This window comes from Pangasianodon hypophthalmus, chromosome 10, assembly GCF_027358585.1.
Source record: "Pangasianodon hypophthalmus isolate fPanHyp1 chromosome 10, fPanHyp1.pri, whole genome shotgun sequence".
Taxonomy (NCBI): domain Eukaryota; kingdom Metazoa; phylum Chordata; class Actinopteri; order Siluriformes; family Pangasiidae; genus Pangasianodon; species Pangasianodon hypophthalmus.
In genome coordinates, this window is record NC_069719.1 from 17,322,713 (window position 1) to 17,342,635 (window position 19,923).

General features: G+C 39.1%; 1 protein-coding gene across 2 annotated transcripts in view; it reads left to right on the forward strand.

Moving 5' to 3' along the window:
- Window positions 1-715: 715 nt before the first annotated feature.
- myo6b (myosin VIb) overlaps window positions 716-19,923 on the forward strand; it is a 36,658-nt gene continuing 17,450 nt past the window's right edge. The window contains exons 1-15 of one of the 2 annotated variants that reach the window (XM_026934320.3): window positions 716-1,084; window positions 5,745-5,886; window positions 7,613-7,682; window positions 7,768-7,841; window positions 8,595-8,724; window positions 8,834-8,939; window positions 9,127-9,182; window positions 9,266-9,363; window positions 11,061-11,225; window positions 11,780-11,860; window positions 13,433-13,613; window positions 15,703-15,847; window positions 18,665-18,822; window positions 19,192-19,283; window positions 19,452-19,524. In XM_026934320.3, coding sequence (XP_026790121.2) covers window positions 5,770-5,886; window positions 7,613-7,682; window positions 7,768-7,841; window positions 8,595-8,724; window positions 8,834-8,939; window positions 9,127-9,182; window positions 9,266-9,363; window positions 11,061-11,225; window positions 11,780-11,860; window positions 13,433-13,613; window positions 15,703-15,847; window positions 18,665-18,822; window positions 19,192-19,283; window positions 19,452-19,524 — 1,546 coding nt within the window. In that variant the 5' untranslated portion in view covers window positions 716-1,084; window positions 5,745-5,769. The remainder of the gene's footprint in view (window positions 1,085-5,744; window positions 5,887-7,612; window positions 7,683-7,767; window positions 7,842-8,594; window positions 8,725-8,833; window positions 8,940-9,126; window positions 9,183-9,265; window positions 9,364-11,060; window positions 11,226-11,779; window positions 11,861-13,432; window positions 13,614-15,702; window positions 15,848-18,664; window positions 18,823-19,191; window positions 19,284-19,451; window positions 19,525-19,923) is intronic. The other variant, XM_026934319.3, reaches the window with a different exon arrangement.

A 19,923-nucleotide genomic window follows, 5' to 3' on the forward strand; every position in this document is an offset into this window, starting at 1 on the left:
GCTACAAAATTACTTGATGGGTTAATAGCTGTCCTTAACTTGCATCTTCTAAGACAAGCATTTAACAGCTGTTGTGAGGTGATAAATTATAAATATCAGTGCTATTAAAGTCCTGTTGTAGGTAGTTCATTATCCTGTAGCTTTGAATGCTTGTGTGGGAAAACCCTTTACACCTGTTCAGTTCACCTTCCTTGTTATGATTATCCTCAGCATTCATTTTCATTTTGATTTCACAGATACACACACACACAATTGTGCTTCATCGGCTGTAGTGTAAGTAAAAGAACCAGGAAAACTAACAGGAAAGACAGCATGAGGATCAAACAGAAGCACATGAGATCTTCAGTTTAGTAATGACCCAACAACTTGGAGCATGGTTAATTGGGATAACAGCAGTCTGACACTTATATCTGGTTTGTTCTAAGCTACAGTGGGAGAAGTGTGCAGCATGGAAAAACAAGGTCCAGTGTAAACATGTAAAGGAGGCTTTTACAGCCATCCATTGCTAAGTAACCTGAGGCAGTTGCAAATGGAGGCAGGTATCAGGTGTCCTAATTAGATTTACAAACAGAGTTGCTATTCAATAGAGTATTGGATTTCTACTTCAGGAATACTTCTAAAAGTTTTAAATTTCAGCCATCTTAAAAATTCATGAATCTTCAATTTGCATTTGTGGCACACCTTCAGCTGAACTGAGGATACACTGTCCCACTGCACGCGCTCACCTAGTGCTTTAACCCAGCAAGTCTGTTAATGAAGGGATAACTAATGCCAGAATTATATATATTTGAGTATATTACTCGTCAAACAGAGTGTCATTAAGAGCTAATATAATGAAGCTACTTCCTGATTGCAAGGCGCTTTAAGATGTTTTAACGCTGACCGGTGTAGTGCTGCTGCTGGAGCCGCGCGCGCTTCCCGGTGACGTCACCGCGGGTTCTCTTCTCCGGAGTTAAGTCCTGAGAGAGAGAGAGAAAGAGAGAGAGAGAGAACCGGGGAGCTCTGTCAGCAGGACATAACGCCTTTTACCGCTCAAAAGCGCATCCCAGCACACTGAGGGACGAGGGACGTGCTTGTATTGTGAGTATGTTGTATTTCTGCTATTCTCTGTGCCATTACTTTCAGAGCTAGCTAATACCGCTGGTGAAGCTGGGCCAATATTTCATTATATTGCGCTATGAAAGGAGCTAACATGCTAATATGAGTCTTCGCCTGCTACAGTGTCGAAATGTGAAACAAACATTGTGTGTATAATACGAAATAATTAACTAAATGGCTAAGGATAACTCCTAATACCCTGTGGCGGGTCTGTCAGAGGAGCTCTTTGTTACTGTAACGCGTTGTTGTAGCTCTTTCTATCAGCGCGTGCCTGAATAATGTACATGGGACAGATTATGTGTGGTGGAGTGCAGTGATGAAGAAACAAACTGCATGCAGATTTATGGAAAAGTAGCTATGTTCTCAAATATAATGCTGTGGGACTATAAAAGTCTGTTTGGTAGCTGTATATAATAATGTCAGCTTCAGTGGTGTGATTCTAGTGCAACCCTTCTCACTATTAAATTGATTACATGTGCAGCAGTAGTTGCATTGAATAACCTGTGCAAGTTTTTTTTCCCCTTAACTGATCCATGACCTTAGTCTATTAACATAGTTCTGTATCTTCACTGCCACATAAACATATCTTGTGTTAAAATGCAGCGTGAGTAGAGATATATTTCACTAACTCTTTATACACTCCAGAAAGAAGTAAGAATGACTTGAAAGCAGTGCATCCTGTTAGGTTAGTGCAGATATCACAATGTGTTTTCCATATCCCCTGCCTGAGTTTGAAGCAGGAAGTTAGGGAGGGGTGGAGGGGAGGATGCTTTATATGTGTGTAGTACAGGAAACTTCTTCTCGCCCTTTGACCCCACGCTGTCTCCATGAGCAACCACTGTACTGTATCCACCAGGGAACATTCAAATTGTTTTCCTGTTCCTGGTTATCATGGATCTCGTCTCATTAACCTTATTAAAGCACAACTGAATATCTCACCTTAGCTTGCTGTCAAGGTTTATTTGCTGAAGCATAAGTAAGCCGTTTAATACACACTGTCCATGGACAGTGCACAAAGCCAGCACGAGCTGTCGAATATGGATTAGAGCTTTTTAAAATGAATGAATAACCTGAGACGTGTTACTGGTTTGCTTTATGTCTTGTAGTGGCAATATGAGCTTTCCTTCACCTCTAATTGTCCTCTGTGATTGGAACAAGTTGTGGCTAAGACACTTTATTGCTTTCATTAAAGTGTGTTAAATAGGACTTTGGCTTATACTTACACTCATACAGGTTAGAAAATACAAGAGTAATTATTCACACATCCACCTAAACACATGCTGGGCTAAGGTACAATATAAAAAAAACCCACACAGTAATTCACATTCAGATGCTTGTGTTGTAATGGATAGTTGCTGGTCTTGAAGTGCCGTTGGTGTACTTTGTAACAAACTACACCAATGGCACTTCAAGAGCGGCAACTACACCTTCGCAAGGGAGCCTGAAGCCTATCCCAGGGAACAAGGTGGTGGACAGGGTGCCAACCCATCACAGGACACAATCTCACACATTCACCCAATATGGGAATGCCAGTCAGCCTACAACGCAGGTCTTTAGACTGGGGGAGGAAACCGGAGTACCCGGAGGAAACCCCTGAAGCACGGGGAGAACATGCAAGCTCCGCACACACAGGGCGGAGGCGGGATTCAAACCCCTCAGCAGCAGAGGTGAGAGGTAAACGTGCCTACCTCTAAGCCACCATGCCCCCCAGTTTGTAACTATTTGGTTACAAAAAAAACCCCTACAATTAATACTACATTATTCATGATGTTAAAACAGCTTTAAGATTCACCATTGTTGGCATGAGTATGGATTTCATTAAAAGTGGTTTGAGTATTGCTGTTTGCTTAGACCACTGATAGTTGTTGGCTTTGTATAAGGTTCATCCTGTTAGACTATAGAGGATCTCACTTTTGTTTGAATTCATTTTTAAAAGTATGGTATAGAGGCACGCATGGAACTGTTTATCCCACTCCAGCCCACTCCTGAAAGAATTCTGATTAATGCCACCCGCTCTCACAGGCACTCTTGACCAATTGCGCCTGCTCTCAGAGTCATTTTGTTTATACCTGCCTGCCTAATGAGCTGATTTGGTTCTATTTCCATGATATAATTAAATTACTAATTTAAACCACAGTGACCACGACCACAATAAAGCATTTCCTTCATTTATTCATTCATTCATCTTCCGTAACTGCTGTATCCTGGTCAGGGTTGCAGTGGATCCAGAGCTTATCCCAGGAACACTGAGGAGTGAGGAGGAGATACATCCTGGATGGGCTATCAGTCCATCGCAGGGCACCATGCACATAAACATTCACACTTGGAGGCAATTTAGAATAGCCAATCCACTTACTGGCATGTTTTAGGAGAGTGGGAGGAAACCGGAGGAAACCCACGGAAACAAGCAGAGAACATAAGAAAATCTGCACAGACGGTAATCCAACATGCAATGCACTCATATGTTAATGAATATGACTTTTCTTTGTCCCACGAGCTGCATATCTGATCATCACTCCTGCAAGTTTTCTGTTGAGTTTCACAGGATCCAAGTCCCAATGCACACTTCCAGTATTGTGTTCTGGCTGGCACTCATTGGATGTTTCTTTTGTGGAGAAGATGTTCCTCTTAAACACACTGTACTGAATTCAATAAAGCCTGTGTCTGTCTTTCCAGTCCTTGTTTCCATTTAAGAGGAATACAGCCATAAAACATGCACGGGTTGCTTTTATTTACCATATTAGCACATATCCTGTTACAAAGGCAAAATAGCAAGATAAATAGACAAATAAGTAAGTAAATAAAACGTATGCAAATGTTTTGGACTGGTCCAAGTTTTCCTGCCTCCTGTTGCTTAGTGTAATTCCCCAGGCAAGTCCACAGGCAAATGATACAGTAGAATCATTTGAATGAAATTTTACTGCTTGTAAACACTGCCTGTAAGGATTAATTTTTTATGTGTTGTATGAAGAATGTTTGTTTGTCAAATACCTGGATTTAACACTTAAGGTCTCTTAGGTTGAACCTGCTTCCTTCTCTTTAACATCGTACTTGTATCATGCTTGGTGAACTTTGAACCTATCTTGTCTCGGAAACCAACTATCCATAACTTACTTCCTTTCATTAAGGCCTAACAACATATAACTGCCAAGTCAATGTCACATCTGATATAGTATATGTAATAAACTGCATGATTATGAGTTAAAGTAAATTATAGCTGTCATTTGGGCCTATATTTAGGTCTTGTGTAGTAACATCTCTACATATTTATAAATCACTCTAGCTGTCTTTAGAGCGAAATAGATATAAATGTCTGCACAGTCAGTCTGGATAAAGTAAACTAATTTGCTCCAGTTGTGCAATCTGCATGGTCTACACTCTCTGAAATAAAGGTACCAAACTGTACTTTTTCTTGTTGTTGGGGTGGTACCATCAAGGGTACATCGTTTGTACCTTTAGTATGTATCTTTTACCTGGGAAAGCGTTAGTTGTGTCCCTTTAACTAACTGGTTAGAACTGGTCCTTATGGTCCAATTATGTACCTTGAATTGTTTTTAAACTTGCACTATTTTCATGTTTCCCGGTGAAAGATACACCCTAAAGGTACAGAACATGTCCTCTTGTTGGTACCACCCCAAAGACAAGGAAAAGTACAGTTTGCTACCTTTTTTATTTCTGAGAGTGTAGGATTTGCTCAGTTATACAACACTGGTGTTTTGTTGTTTTGAATTAATTTCTGGAATCCACTCTTTGTTCACAAGGTCTGAGAAAAAATGTTGGCAGTTTTTGATTATTTCCTGTAACAGTGTCTTAAAAGCTGCATTTACATGCACATTATGTTAGCTTAGATCATATAAATAATGAAAAGATTTTAATTTGTTGAGTTCAGTATCTGAAGATACCAGTGATTTAAAAAAATATATATTTTTAGGCATTTATCTGTCTGTCTGTTTGCTCAGAATCTACCAGTTTGTTTTGCTGAGGCATCTAGGGAAGAGCAGAGCCTTTCTGGAGCCGTTCTGCTCCAAACCTTTTGTTCTCCCGGGCTCGCTAACGACCCGAGTGAGGTTCAGTCCATTAGCACAGATGCAGTTTATGCAGAGCAGACAATGAGGTCATTTAACATGCTGACTGAAGTGATGCCTAATAAATTGAGAGCTGAGCCATGGGAATCTCTGAGGACGTGGCGAAAGCCTCCAGCATGCTGCACTGAATGTGGATCAGGGTAGCTTCTGCTATGGACTGAAACGAAAGCATTGATCAACCACGCCTTGAGTGCACACCTTACAAATTCCTAGTAGATTTCATCCACAGGGGATTAATTGTTTTATTTTGGTCTCTGGAGCTGGTTAGTGTTCTTTCTGGTGGACTTTTCATTACAGTGCTTGTAGAATGTAATGCAGACTATGTAATTTTCTTGCAGTCCCACAGTATTCTGCAGTTCTGTTTATGATACTTTCATTTTTCTATTTCTACCATCTGGTAATGTGCATCTTTAGTATTATTAGAAAAATGCACTGTTTGTATCTGTTGTATATGTAATCCAAATTTGCTTTTTATTTGGCTGTCAGCATTAACTGCTTGCATTTTGCCTGTAATAAAAATATCCTAATTTACAATTTTCCCTCTCTCTCTTTGCTTTGTAGAGCTGGTGTCTAGTTGTGGAGTGCAATGGATGATGGGAAGCCTGTGTGGGCACCCCATCCAACTGATGGGTTCCAGCTGGGGATGATAGTAGACATCGGTGCCGACACACTCACTATTGAACCACTCAGTCACAGGGGCAAGGTAAGTCAGCAAACAAAAACCTACAGCATGATTAATCAATTGTTAACTCATTAATCATGGATGTGCAGTGCAAACTGTACTGCAAATATTCATAAAAATGTGGTCTTGTTTAACCGTGTTTTGTTAGGAATAAGTCAAATGAATAGTCATGATGTTTTGTCTTATATGAAATCTTTTAATTATATGGTGCTCATCTCTGCTATAGGTAATCATACAAGACATGTTTGTAGGGCATTTTATTAATAGCTCCATTCATGAAACATCTATACATGCATGATTTGTTTTTTTAACTTAAGGAAGTATCCAGAATAAAGGAATAAGTCAAATGAGCAAACTGGTTCAGCCCTGTGCTGTATAAGGGTGTCACTTGCAGAGGTAGTTAATAAGTAATGGCTTGTACCTGTAGCAGGTGTGCAGCTCATGTTACGCTCAGGTTGGGTTCATTAGAAGAGTAAGCCACCTGGGTTTTAGCCACCCCCTTAGAGAATCAGCCTGTACTGCTGTGCTGCAGGCAAAGGCTTTGGTGTATACTAACAGTGGCATAAAACCGATTACAGTTTTGTTACTTTGCCTCAGTTCCATCTGATATTTAGATTTTTTTCATCCCTCATGTTGGGATGTTATTGTAGTATCACTCAGCAAAGTCACTATCACAAACACTCTCATGATCTGTTTCTTTGTCAGAATTATTTCTTAATCTGGAATTTCTGGGGCTGAGGTGGTGCTTTGTGGAACTGAAAACTGTCTAATAAAATTGAATGAGCTCATATATATATTTTTTTTTAAGAAAAGGAGTGGTCACTCACCTCACCATGTTACTGTTGACCTCCATAAATAATGTACTCTGGTGATGCATGCACACTGTATGTTTGATGTGTCCACTGTGACATGCCTTAAAGATTCTCTCCCAAAAGACACGTGAACTATCCTCTCAGACATTCACTGCTATTTGGTGTAGGTCTCTTCAAATCTAATTAAAACATATTTCCAAACAAATGTGTTTAAACTCCTACTATGGTGTTGGTTATTAAGTAGATCTATTTATCTGTCTATCAATCTATCTATCTATACATCTAAACCCCATTTTCTCTCAATTCTGGTCAATACCATTTCCCACCACTAGCTAGTTGTCACATATAAAACAACAGCTACCAGCCAGGGACGGTAAGGGTTACTATACATTTTCCTACGTGACCTGTGCAGTTCTATCAATGTATCTTTTCGAACTGGTGCTCATACAACATCCCAACATTGCTGAACACACTTGAAGAAAAATGTTAACTTCCCTCTTGTGTTTACATGAGCTCACAGATGCTCGCAATTGGCTAGTGTCTGTCTGATCAACCGGGGAGAGAGTAACTACATCTTCCCACCCACAGAGTAGGGCCTCTTGGACTCCTGACCATGGATGGCTATGACATCTCCCTATGATAGTGTGATTGCTTTTTTCTTTTGTGCCACTCAGACACCCGTTATAGATTATGTTATAGAAGTTTTGTTTTAAAGTTCTTGAAACTAACCATTACTTAACATGTATATATGAAAATGCCCTATTTTTATAGCAGTTGTTCTGAGAAGCAACCATTTTCTGTGTGCTTGTTCAGTTTATAGGTCAAGTATTCAAACTAAATCTGGGAAGTTGCTGAACCATTAGTAGTTCATGAGAATATTTTACTGGAAGGGGGCAGGGTAATAAAAGCTGTTGATGTTCTGTGTGAATTTCCAGACTTTCCTGGCTCCCATTAGTCAAGTCTTCCCAGCAGAGGATGATGTCAACAAACATGTAGAGGACAACTGTAAGTTATGACATTCAGGCTATTGAAGTAAATTATGATATATGCCATGATTAATGCATCAATATGATTTTGTGATTATCTTTAGGTTCTCTTATGTACTTAAATGAAGCCACCCTTCTGAACAATGTACGGATTCGTTACAGTAAAGACCTGATCTATGTAAGTTGGATTACTTTCACTTGCATTCTCTGGTAACTCTTACCGTACGTCCCCTAACGCTAGGTCTGAACCTCCAGTAATGTGTAGAAACTTTGGTGTTTTGGTATACAGTAAGTGTCTCATCATTTTAGATTCAATAATATACCAATGCCTTTTGCAGCTGTAAAATGCAAATACATGTTCCACTGAATCATCTGTTTTATTAGGAATGCAGTTGCTGTAATAAATTAAAATTACAGGTTTTTAGTTTCTGGTAGTAAAATGTTCATTTAAAATGGCCATTTATGAGGAGTGGACATATGTATTGTTGAAGATGGGCTTGTGGTCCTGCTTTTCCTCATAAGAATGGCCTCCCCATAGTCCACAGACCTGCTGTCAGTGCTGTGTGTCATGTTGAGTGTAGAGGCTCTGCCCTGCTGTGGCTGCCCATCTCAGATGACTTGGCTAATCCTGCCCAGACGCTATCGGGTTGCCTGTTGCATTTAATTAGGTCCTGCGAGGTAGCACTAAGCAGCGTGGCAAGGCTAACCTGACAGCCCTGAACGGCAGCAGGTGGAGGAGCCTGTTTGTGAAGACTCCACTAATGGGCTGCTAAGGGAAGCCTTCACAGTGGTCACTTGATGGTTCTCTAAATTCCAGATTGTTGTGCAGAAAATGTCAGCTAGGTTTTCTTATTTACCCCTGCAGTGTATACAGTATCAGTTCCCTTGCACTTCAGTTATACTGCTCATCACCATGTTTTGTTTCTTCCAGACATTTGTGGCTAACATCCTGATTGCTGTGAACCCTTACTATGATATCCCTAAGCTCTATGCCCCCGAGACCATCAAGAGCTACCAGGGCCGCTCTTTGGGGACCCTCCCACCTCATGTTTATGCTATTGGTGAATGCCTGATATCATAAAAAAAGTTTATTTGAAATTGAGTATTCACTTTTTAACTTTGTTTTTAATCTTCCTCTTTAATTTTCCCTTCTGTATCTTTCCATCCCAGCTGATAAGGCATATAGAGACATGAAGGTGCTGAAGATGAGCCAGTCTATCATTGTGTCTGGTGAATCTGGTGCTGGAAAAACTGAAAACACAAAGTTTGTTCTCAGGTCTGGTAAATGAGCTAATACTTAATGTAATGGCATGAGAAGACTGGGTTAAAAGACAAAACTTAATGAAACTCAATAAGGTCACTTTCGGCAACACTGAAGGTCACACTGGTGCTGAAAGTAGCCTTGGGAGGTGTTTTAGTTCATTGTGTGGTGAATGATTGTTTTTTTTTCTTCTCTTCCCCAGGTATTTAACAACATCATATGGTACTGGTCAAGATATTGATGAGAGGATTGTTGAGGGTAAGTCAGATTAAGTATGTTTTAAGCTTCATCTGCCTCATAATATGTATAGATATCTATGACACTTGTATAATTTGTTGCAGCAAACCCACTGCTTGAAGCATTTGGAAATGCAAAGACTGTCAGGAACAACAACAGTAGCCGTTTTGGAAAATTTGTGGAAATTCATTTTAATGAAAAGGTAGAACATTTCTGCTGTGATGTGTGTGCTGAACCATGAGTTTACACAGTTGTAATGAGACTATTTGATACAATGTATGAATGCAAATCATTATTATAATATTCAGAACATTGTCATTGCTTTATCGTTTAGTCACACTCATTTATGGCTCATTAATTGTAAAGATTGAAGATTAATGAGTTTAGAACTGTTTCTAACTAAACTCATTTTGTTGTGTTATACACAAAATATAGCCAAAAGTTTGTGGACATCTGACCATCACACCCATATGTGCTTTTTGGACATCTCATGCCAGATTTAGCCCCCCTTTGCTGCTATAGCCTTCTGGGAAGGCTTCCACTAGATTTTTGGAGAATGGCTGTTGGGATTTGCCCATTCAGCTACAAGAGCCTTAGTAAGGTCAAGCACTGATGCTGGGGCAAGGAGGTCTGGGGGTGCAGTCGGCGTTCCAATTCATCCGAAAGGTGTTCAGTGGGGCTGAGGACAGGGTTCTATGCAGGCCACTTGAGTTCTTCTACTCCATCCATCACTTTCTGTACAGGGGCATTGTCCTGCTGGAACATGTTTGGGCCCCTTAGTTCCAGTGAAGGGAAAGTATAATGCCACTGCATACAAAGACATCCTATACAATTGTGTACTCCCAACTCTGTGGCAACAGTTTGGGGAAGGACGACATGTGTGTGTGATGGTCAGGTGTCCACAAACTTTTGGCCATATGGTGTGTACACTCACCATCCACTTTATTAGTTATCTAAACAGCCAATCATGTGGCAGCAGCACACATAAAATCATGCAGGTCAAGAGCTTAAGTTAATGTTCACATCAAACCTCAGCATGAAGAAAAAGTGTGATCTCTGTGATTTTGATTGTGGCATGGTTGTTGGTCTCAGATTGGCTGGTTTGAGTATTTCAGAAACTACTGATCTCCTGGGATTTTCATACACAGTAGTCTCTAGATTTTACACAGAATGGTGCGATAAACAAAAAAACATTGAGTGAGTGACAGTTCTGTGGGTGGAAACACCTTGTTGATAAGAGAGTTCAGAGGAAAATGGTTTAGATTGGTTCGAGCTGCCAGGAAGGTTATAGTAACTTATATAATCATTCTTTACAACCATGGTGAGCAGAAAAGCATCTCAGCATGCACAAAACATCCAGCCTTGAGGTGGATGGGCTACAACAGCAGAAGATGACATTGGGTTCCACAGGAATCTGAGGCCACAGTGGGCACAGGCTCACTCAAACTGGACAATTGAAGATCAGAAAACAAATCACCTAGTCTTTTCCAGTCCCTCATCAACAAGGTGGTTCAGCCTGCAGACCCTTTGCTGACATTATGTTTTTTGTTTTTTGCACAACTCTGTGTAAACTCTAGAGACTGTTGTGTCTGAAAATCCCAGGAGATCAGGAGTTTCTGAAATACTCAAACCAGACCCTCTGGCACCAACAACCATGCCACGGTTAAAGTCTCAGTGATCACATTTTTTACCCATTCTGATGTTTGATGGGAACATTAACTGAAGCTCTTGACCTGTATCTGCATGATTTTATGCATTGTGCTGCTGCCACATGATCGGATAATGATTAGATGATTGGATAAATACATGAATTTGCAGCTATAACGTGGACAATGGGTCATTATTTACACCTTACACTTATCCTTATTTTGAATGTCATGTATGTTGTTTGATATGCAGAATGCAGTCGTAGGTGGATTTGTCTCACACTATCTGTTAGAGAAGTCTCGCATCTGCATGCAGAGTTCAGATGAGCGCAATTATCACATATTCTATCGGCTCTGTGCCGGTGCCTCTGAAGACATCAAGAATACGCTGCATTTAAACTCACCTGACAATTTCCGGGTAAGTTTCTGTCTCTCTCTTTCTCTCTCTTACACACAAAACAACTTTCTCCTAATTTACCATATAAAACACAATATAAATGAAAGCTGAATCAAAACTCTAAGCGAAAGTTTTCCCTACAGCTGGACATGTGTGTTTATATGCCTCATTCAACCAAGATAATTGAACCATTTTGAAATGTAGGAATTATTGTTTCTGTCTGAATGCCTCTGACATGCGGTTTTACCCACTTTACAAATGTGCCACAGTACAGCTCTGTGTGAGAACTTAATGTAGACACATGTTTAGAAAATAGGCTTTGCTTTTGGTGTCTTTTTTTTTTTTTTTAAGATTTCAGTTTCATATATATATATTATTGTTTTATTTTTTAAAACTTTTTTTTGCACTGTCAGTAATGCCACTAGATGGCATATTTGCTTAAGTGTTTATTTTCAGCACATTGGTCTGAGAGGTCACTCTAAAATGCACAGATGGCTGTCATAATCAGCATCACATTACAGGCATGTCATGTAAAGTTTTAAAATCTTACCAATAAAATCATTGTTTTTATTCAGTATTTGAATCGTGGCTGCACAAGATACTTTGCAAGCAAAGACTCCGATAAGCAGATCATGCAGAACCGGAAGAGTCCTGAGGTATGTCACCTGTCTACAGTGCCTTAGTGTTTCAGCAAGCTGTAATCTGATCCTGTTTTTCTAAGCATGAACCCTGGTGGATTGTCTATAGGTCTTGTGGTACAGTTAGGGTAGGAGAAGTTACTTGACGCTTCAGTCTGCATAAAGTGTTAATAGTAATATACACACATATATATATATGTATGTATGTGTGTGTGTATTTGGACTGTTACAATAGAGTAATACTTCAATACTGATTACTTGTTAAATCCCAGCACTGGTATTGTGCCTGTAGATGAACCTCTCTGGAGGGAATTTTATTACGAAACACTTAATGTTATTGATATCAGGAGCCATTAGTAAAAGTCATCTTGCCTCCTCCCCTTGTAGGATATGAGAAATTAATTAAGCATAGTCATTGTAGGAAATTCTTCATCCAAATGCTTTTTGCAGCCATTAGAATATAATTTTTCTAATTATTCATTAGATATCCTGCTTATACCCAAGAAAAAGCTGAATCTTGGAAACTTGGATAATTTTGAAGACATGTCATTTCATTTCATTCAATTCAACTGTGTTACCTTGACTTGCTGCTACGAGCCTTTCAAAATTATCCAGGCACCATCAAAGACCCTCTTTTGCTGTATCTGTATATTTATCTGTAATTTTGCGTTATGCATTTTAAATCAGATTTTATGAAGGCTCAGCATGTAAATACAACCGATTTAGATTAGCTTTCCTAAGATCCTAGCAAGGTCAGCAAATTAGGTTTTCCTTTCTGTTAAAAACTCAACAGGCCTTCCTACATATGGCTCCCTTACAATAAGTGATCCTTGTGTTATGAATCTAAACGGCTTCAAATGCTCCAGTAATTTTTTTCATGTTACGTGAAGCTGTCAGTAATATATAATTTATTATATATTATATATTCTTACACTGTAATTATAACTGAACATCACTGTCTCTTTGTTCTCATTCAAATCCAGGACAAAAAGGTGATCTTTTGTTTCTAGGGCTAGTGCTGAGTATATTGCTGTTTCTTTCCAAGGCTGAGTTTGCTGTGATGAAGATGCATGCTTATAGATTTACATTGATGGGTCATGTTTTATGAAATGCTGTACCTCTTGCACACTGGACCACATTCTTCAAGGGCCACTGTACTGCAAGGTTGGATGCTTTGCCGTACTTGAATTGGCACCTGAAATACTTACCATGAATTAAATCTTATGTGTTAGAGCAAGGATAACACCAAACTATGCAGTGTGTTGGCCCTCGGGGAAGGTAATTTGATATCACTGGGATTCCTGATGGTTAATCTCAGTGCAACTCAGGGTTATGCAAAAGTAGAATGGATTGCTGCCTCACTGAACTGCAGATTTGACACTGATTCACTACTTGTTCAGGATGCATGTGAACCTTAGACTTATCTTTACAAATACATTGAATGAAGTGTGTACATGCTGTGATTTTGTGTGTTGTAGCATTTGATTTATAACTTTAGACTTTATTCTAAATCTGGAGCAAAAAGAGACTGAAACACAATTAACATGGCTGAACCTTTAATTATGACTTTTTTGTGGTATGTTTCTGTAGCAAATGAAAGTAGGAGCTCTGAGAGACCCTCAGCTGGATGATGTGGGGGATTTTAATAGGATGTGCATGGCCATGAAAAAGATCGGCCTTGACAACACAGAGAAGCTCAATCTCTTCAGAGTGGTGTCAGGAGTCCTGCATCTTGGCAACATAGACTTTGAAGAAACTGGGAGCACTTCTGGTACATTCTTCTGCCATTTTTTTTTTATGCTTTTCTGGATAAAGAAATAAGGGTTTCTTTATTATATTCTTTATTATATGTATAAACCTATAAATATGTGCATGTGTACAGGCTCACAGTCTGGTTAATGTAGGCTTTAATATAAATGTACACATGTATATAACCCATCAAATAGAGACATTTATATGCTATTAAAATGGCACCAGTGTTATTGACAGGAACACTGTTGTTTTCCTCATTCAGCTGATCATCTGCTTTTACACACATGCACACATACACAACTTCACCCACTCATCTAACACTTCACCTCAACAAGGCTCATTAGTGAGGTGTGTAAGGTTTTTTTTTAGTCCATTGTTGCCAGACAGCGTTAACTTTTGTTCTTTTTTTTTTTTTCATCTTCTAAAAGGCACTAGGGCATCTTTTACCAAGCTGATTTAGAAAAGAGTAAATGAATGCATGGCCTTTTTCTTGAGCCTTGCGTTGTCCTTTTTTTTCACATGCTTCTCAGATGAGAGATTGTTACGAAAACTGTTATATTATGTGATATAATTACAACAGTCCTTTTTTGAGAGTGTGCTCCCGGAGACACAATCTTGTTTCATAAATAGAAGGTCTCTCTCATTCTATATTTAGCTCTCAGTCTGATTAATGCAATTATATACACCGATAGCCATAACATTAAAACCACTGACAAATGAAGTGAATAACATTGATTATCTCATTACAATGGCACCTGTCAAGGGGTGGGATATATTAGACAGCAAGTGAACAGTCAGTTCTCGAAGTTGATGTGTTGGAAGCAGAAAAAAATGGGCAAGCATAAGGATCTGAATGACTTTGACAAAGGCCAAATTGTGTTGGCTAGATGGCTGGGTCAGAGCATCTCCAAAACGACAGGTCTTGTGGGGTGGTCCCGATATGCAGTGGTTAGTACCTATTAAAATTGGTCCAAGGAATGACAACTGGGGAACCGGCGGCAGGGTCACTGATGCGTGTGGGGAGTGAAGGCTAGCCCGTCTGGTCTGATCCCACAGAAGAGCTACTGTAGCACAGATTGCTGAAAAAGTTAATGCTGGCTATGATAGAAAGGTGTCGGAACACACATCGCAGCTTGCTGTGTATGGGGCTGTGTAGCCTCAGACCGGTCAGACCCCTGTCCACCACCAAAAGCATCTTCGATGAGCATGTGAGCATCAGAACTTGACCTTGGGGCAATGGAAGAAGGTGGCCTGGTCTGATGAATCCCATTTTCTTTTACATGATGTGGACAGCCAAGTAGGTGTGTGTCACTTACCTCGGGAAGACATGGCACCAGGATGCACTGTGGGAAGAAGGCAAGCCGACGGAGGCAGTGCGATGCTCTGGGCAATGTTCTGCTGGGAAACCTTGGGTCCTGGCATTCATGTGGATGTTACTTTGACACGTACCACCTACTTAAAAATTGATGCAGACCAAGTACACCCCTTCATGGCAAAGGTATTCCCTAATGGCAGTGGCCTCTGTCTGCAGGATAATGCTCCCTGCCACACTACAAAAACCATTGTTTGGAATGGTTTGAGGAACATGACAAAGAGTTCAAGGTGTTGACTTGGCCTCCAAATTCCCCAGATCTCAGTCCGATTGAGCATCTGTGGAATGTGCTGGACAAACAAGTCTGATCCACCTTCGCAACTTACAGGACTTAAAGGATCTGCTGCTAACGTCTTGGTGCCAGATACCACAGCACACCTTCAGAGGTCTTGCGGAGTCCATGCCTCAACGGGTCAGAGCTGTTTTGCAGGCACAAGGGGTAACTACACAATATTAGTCAGGTGGTTTTAATTCCTTTTAATGGCTTTTTATTCCATTTATTATTAGTATTAGATTATGTTGACTGTCCCTGTACAATTCTTTGGGTAGCAGCTGCTACTATAGAAACTATAAAAGATTATCCGTATTAGAACAGAAATTTATGCACACTTAATGACCAGTCAGATTTGAGTATTCTACCACGTTGTGGTATAAATCTGGTTATATACTGAGTAAGGAATAAAGTGTGTTGTACATTAAAAGTTGTGTTGATGCTCTCTTCTGTGTTGGTTGGCAGGTGGCTGTATTTTGAAGAACCAGTCGAATCAGACTCTTCAGTACTGCGCTGAGCTCTTGGGCCTGGACCAGGATGACCTGAGAGTCAGCCTTACCACTAGGGTCATGCTCACCACTTCAGGGGGCACAAAAGGCACAGTCATCAAGTATGAGTCACTTTGCGTGCGCACACACACACACACACACACACACACACACACTATCATATATCTGCTTGACCTGGAATTAACTGGAGACGTGTATTTTCAAGATTGCTAGTCACTGGGGAAAAGGACCAGTCTTTCCCTGAGAATGCAATGATAGTTTGGATATGGTAGAGGCAACCATAGTATTCATGACAAAAGATAAATAATAATAATAATAATAATAATAATAATAATAATAATACATTTACTGAAAATCATTTTATATCTAAGTAAATATCAGAGCTTTAAAATGGGGAAGTAAATGTTCATTGAATCTGAATTAATGCATCAGGCTAATTGAATCATTAGATTTATAACTGATTAATCATGTTTCTGTGTGGCTAAAGTTTAATGAATTTCACTCTTTCACTCTGCCTGTCAGTCCTCAGAATGTCACATTATGTCTTAATAACAAATTGCTTGCTTGAAAGCAACTTGACTCATTTTTATCTGCTAGGAAACATACATTATAACAAATGTGATTCCAAACGGAATGTTGTTATGGTCATCAAAATGTGATGAGACTAATGTAACCCACATTTTTCTCTCTGCTCTGCAACTAGATTGTGTTGATATCTTCCAACTAAATATATTTTCTTCCAAGCAATGTTACATATGATATGTATCAGATACTTGGTCTTGTACTGCGGTCATATCAGTCTCAGAAACATATGTTGACATCTATTTTTATATATTCTAGTAAGCCCTTTCTGTGGATGCAGTCACTCAGCAGCAGATCCATAAACAGGCTGCTTTTGCATTTTGATTTTCTGAAGTGTCTGTTCGCATTAAGATACTTCAAATGACGAGCAGTAGTGTGCTGTATCCTGTGCTGAGAGCTCCACTCGAATCTAACAGGCTCCTGCAGCATATTCATTACAGCTCGCTCCCCTGTCATGTGAATGTCCTCTAGCATTACCTTTCATCAGTTTATCCTGATCCACATCATCTTATTAAATCCTCACTCTGTAATTGTTCTGAGCGAGAGTTCCAAAAAAAAAACAAAAAAAACCCAATATCAGCCTCTTTGGATTAGAGGTGTAGTCACTACCAGAAGCCATATTAGCTAAGGCACTGTAATAGTGCAGTTGGCATTTAAAGCCTTCAGTTATTCTTAAACAGAAGTAATTTCTGGTCAGCTTATATCTGTCCCTTTACAGCTTTTTTTTACTTCCTGTCTTACAGGAGCAAGTGTGCTATGTGGTAGGGTGCTGAAAGAGAGGTTATAAATATAAAAACTTTCTTGATCTTTTTTATTCTTCATAGTTCTTCGATCCGCTGTTGTTTGAATGATGTGGTGAAGCTTGGTCGATTAATATTTAACTGAGAACAGATGTTTTTAGAAGGTGTCTGTAAGAAGGTCTAGGGTTTCACAAGCATGTAATATATTCTCTCATTTCGCTGAGAACAAATGCACAGCCATGTTGTGTTTATATCATATTCTGTGGAGAATAGTGGGGGCAATTTTCCAGCAGCACTGAAGTGACGGATTCCAGTTCACGCCTTAAAATATTATCATCACTTTCCCATATGGTGAAGCATTCTTCTTACTTTCATCTTCTCCTTCTCTCAAGTAAAAGGACTGGAACAGTTGAACATAGTGCTATGCATTATGGGATCTGTCAAGACCCCTCTGCTCAAACAAGTGCATGTAGCAAAGGTCATTTATAGTGCATTGTGTACATGTTAAACATCAAGTTAAACATCACTGGCCTCACAGATGCAGGGCAGATACATTCTGTTCAAAGCTATGTTGTAACTGAAATTTTTATAGATGCTGACAATTTACTTGTCTTATTTCTGAAAATTCAGTAGTGTTGATTGCAACTGCATGTCCTAATGATCATAACAAAAGGTCAAAATAATAGAAGTTGACTGATTAAAATGGATTTAATAAAAACATCTTAAATAAAAAAAAACATGCTGGATTAAATGCAGATAAATACAAAATAAACAAGGTGTTGAACAGTCATTTGATTTTATAAATCCAGTGATGATTTGATTAAAACTGTGCAGATTTTGTATGAGCTGAGATGATTATTTATCACCATGCTCTGTCCTTTATCATTCATGCAACAAAACTGCCATTAACATGCAGGGTGGTTATGAAGGAGGGTGGAAAAAAGCAAGTATTCTTTGATAAAAAATATAGATGATAAAAAAGCATATAAATTAAAAGTTGCAGTTAGAAATGTAACTTGATTTTTAAAGAATTTCGCAATGAACATGATAAACTAGGTAGACTTAAATGATAACCAGGAAAAACAAAATAATAAAACTATGTGTGTTTTGGTAAATAAAACTATGTGTGTTTCGGTGAGACGCTTCATTAGAAAGGCTTCATTTGGTTGTGGGAGCTGAAAGTAGGTGCTTCTTATGGAAAGCAGTAGGTATGCTAAGAGAAAGAACACTCACTAATTCCAGTCCTTACACTACATTATAACTTCAAACTGGTTTCAGGAGGTGAAATAAGAGAGTCAAGATTGGAGCAGAGTTTCAGCACAGTGTCACAGGCTCTTCTCTTCAGTTCAAAATAGTGTTCAGAGAAAATATTCAAATTGTATTATTCTAAGCTGTAGGTTTTTGTATTATTTGTCCTTCACTTTTTGAAGTTGGCCTATCTATCTAGCAGTGATAGAATGCCTTTAAGGGAGAGGTGGCTGACAGCTTTTGAGATGGGTTGAAGTAAAGCTGAAGTGATGTATATTGATGAGTTTACATTAACAGGAGTTCTGGCCCAGATTTTGACTCCTCCTGGCCCACTTTGCTGTTCTCCAGGGTGCCGCTGAAGGTGGAACAGGCCAACAATGCGCGTGATGCACTAGCCAAGGCCATTTACAGCCGCCTCTTCGATCATGTGGTCACGCGGGTCAACCAGTGCTTCCCCTTCGAGACCTCCTCAAACTTCATTGGAGTGCTGGACATTGCTGGATTTGGTGAGTGTGTACAGCAGCAGTGGTGTTTGTCAACATTTTGGCTGTGTTTTCTGACATGAAGTACCCTGCACTCCCTAATGATCTGCATGCCAATTTGGTGTTAACGGAAAATTAGTTTAACATCAAGAAGTATTTATTTACAAGATAACTTTTTTGTAAACTTTTGTAAGAGTTACTGCTTCAGGGCAGTGATTTTTAGTTTTCTCATTCTTTCATTCTCCAAAGAAAAAGAAACTGGAAAGTGCTGTACTGTTTAAACTGCATTACATTCACCCAGCATATTATTAATTTTATTGTTCTGTTTTATGGGATGGTTTTAGGTAATATTAATTTTTAAATTATTAAATATTTTACCCTGTTTACCTCTAGAGTATTTTGAGCACAACAGCTTTGAGCAGTTCTGCATCAACTACTGTAATGAAAAGTTGCAGCAGTTTTTCAATGAGCGCATACTGAAAGAGGTGAGTCAGTCTGTCAATAAACTCAATATTTTTAGTATGAAATAACTGTATTGATTTGGTTAATTTGGATAATATTATGGCAATACAAGCAAAATTTTAAAATAAAAGTTTTAACTTGTTCCATGATTTGTGAAAACTACTATTGCTATTGTTCTTGTGATTTTTAAGGAGCAAGAACTGTATCAGAAAGAGGGCTTGGGAGTGAATGAAGTTCATTATGTTGATAATCAGGACTGCATAGGTCAGTATCATTCAGCCTGCATATAGTCTTCACTTTCCTACCATTTCATACCAAAGGATATTATGCATATAATAGGTGTCAGTTTTGAGCAGTAGCATTTGCTCTAGTAAAAGTATTTAAGTTTTTAGTTATCAGTTTTTAAGTATCTAAACTATTTTATTGAACTAATAGTTCCATTTGCATTGTTTCATTTGCTTAACATACACCACATACTGTGTATATGGTTCTAAGCTGATAATAAGTCAACTGGACCTGAGAGAAAAAACAAAAAAAGGACATGTCATCTGTATTTTCTGGATAGTGTGAAATTCATGTAAATGTCTGAGTGTCAATGCCAGGTTCAGGTCTAGGTCAGCTGTATTCTTATTTACCAATCCTAACAGAGCAGAGGGCGATGAA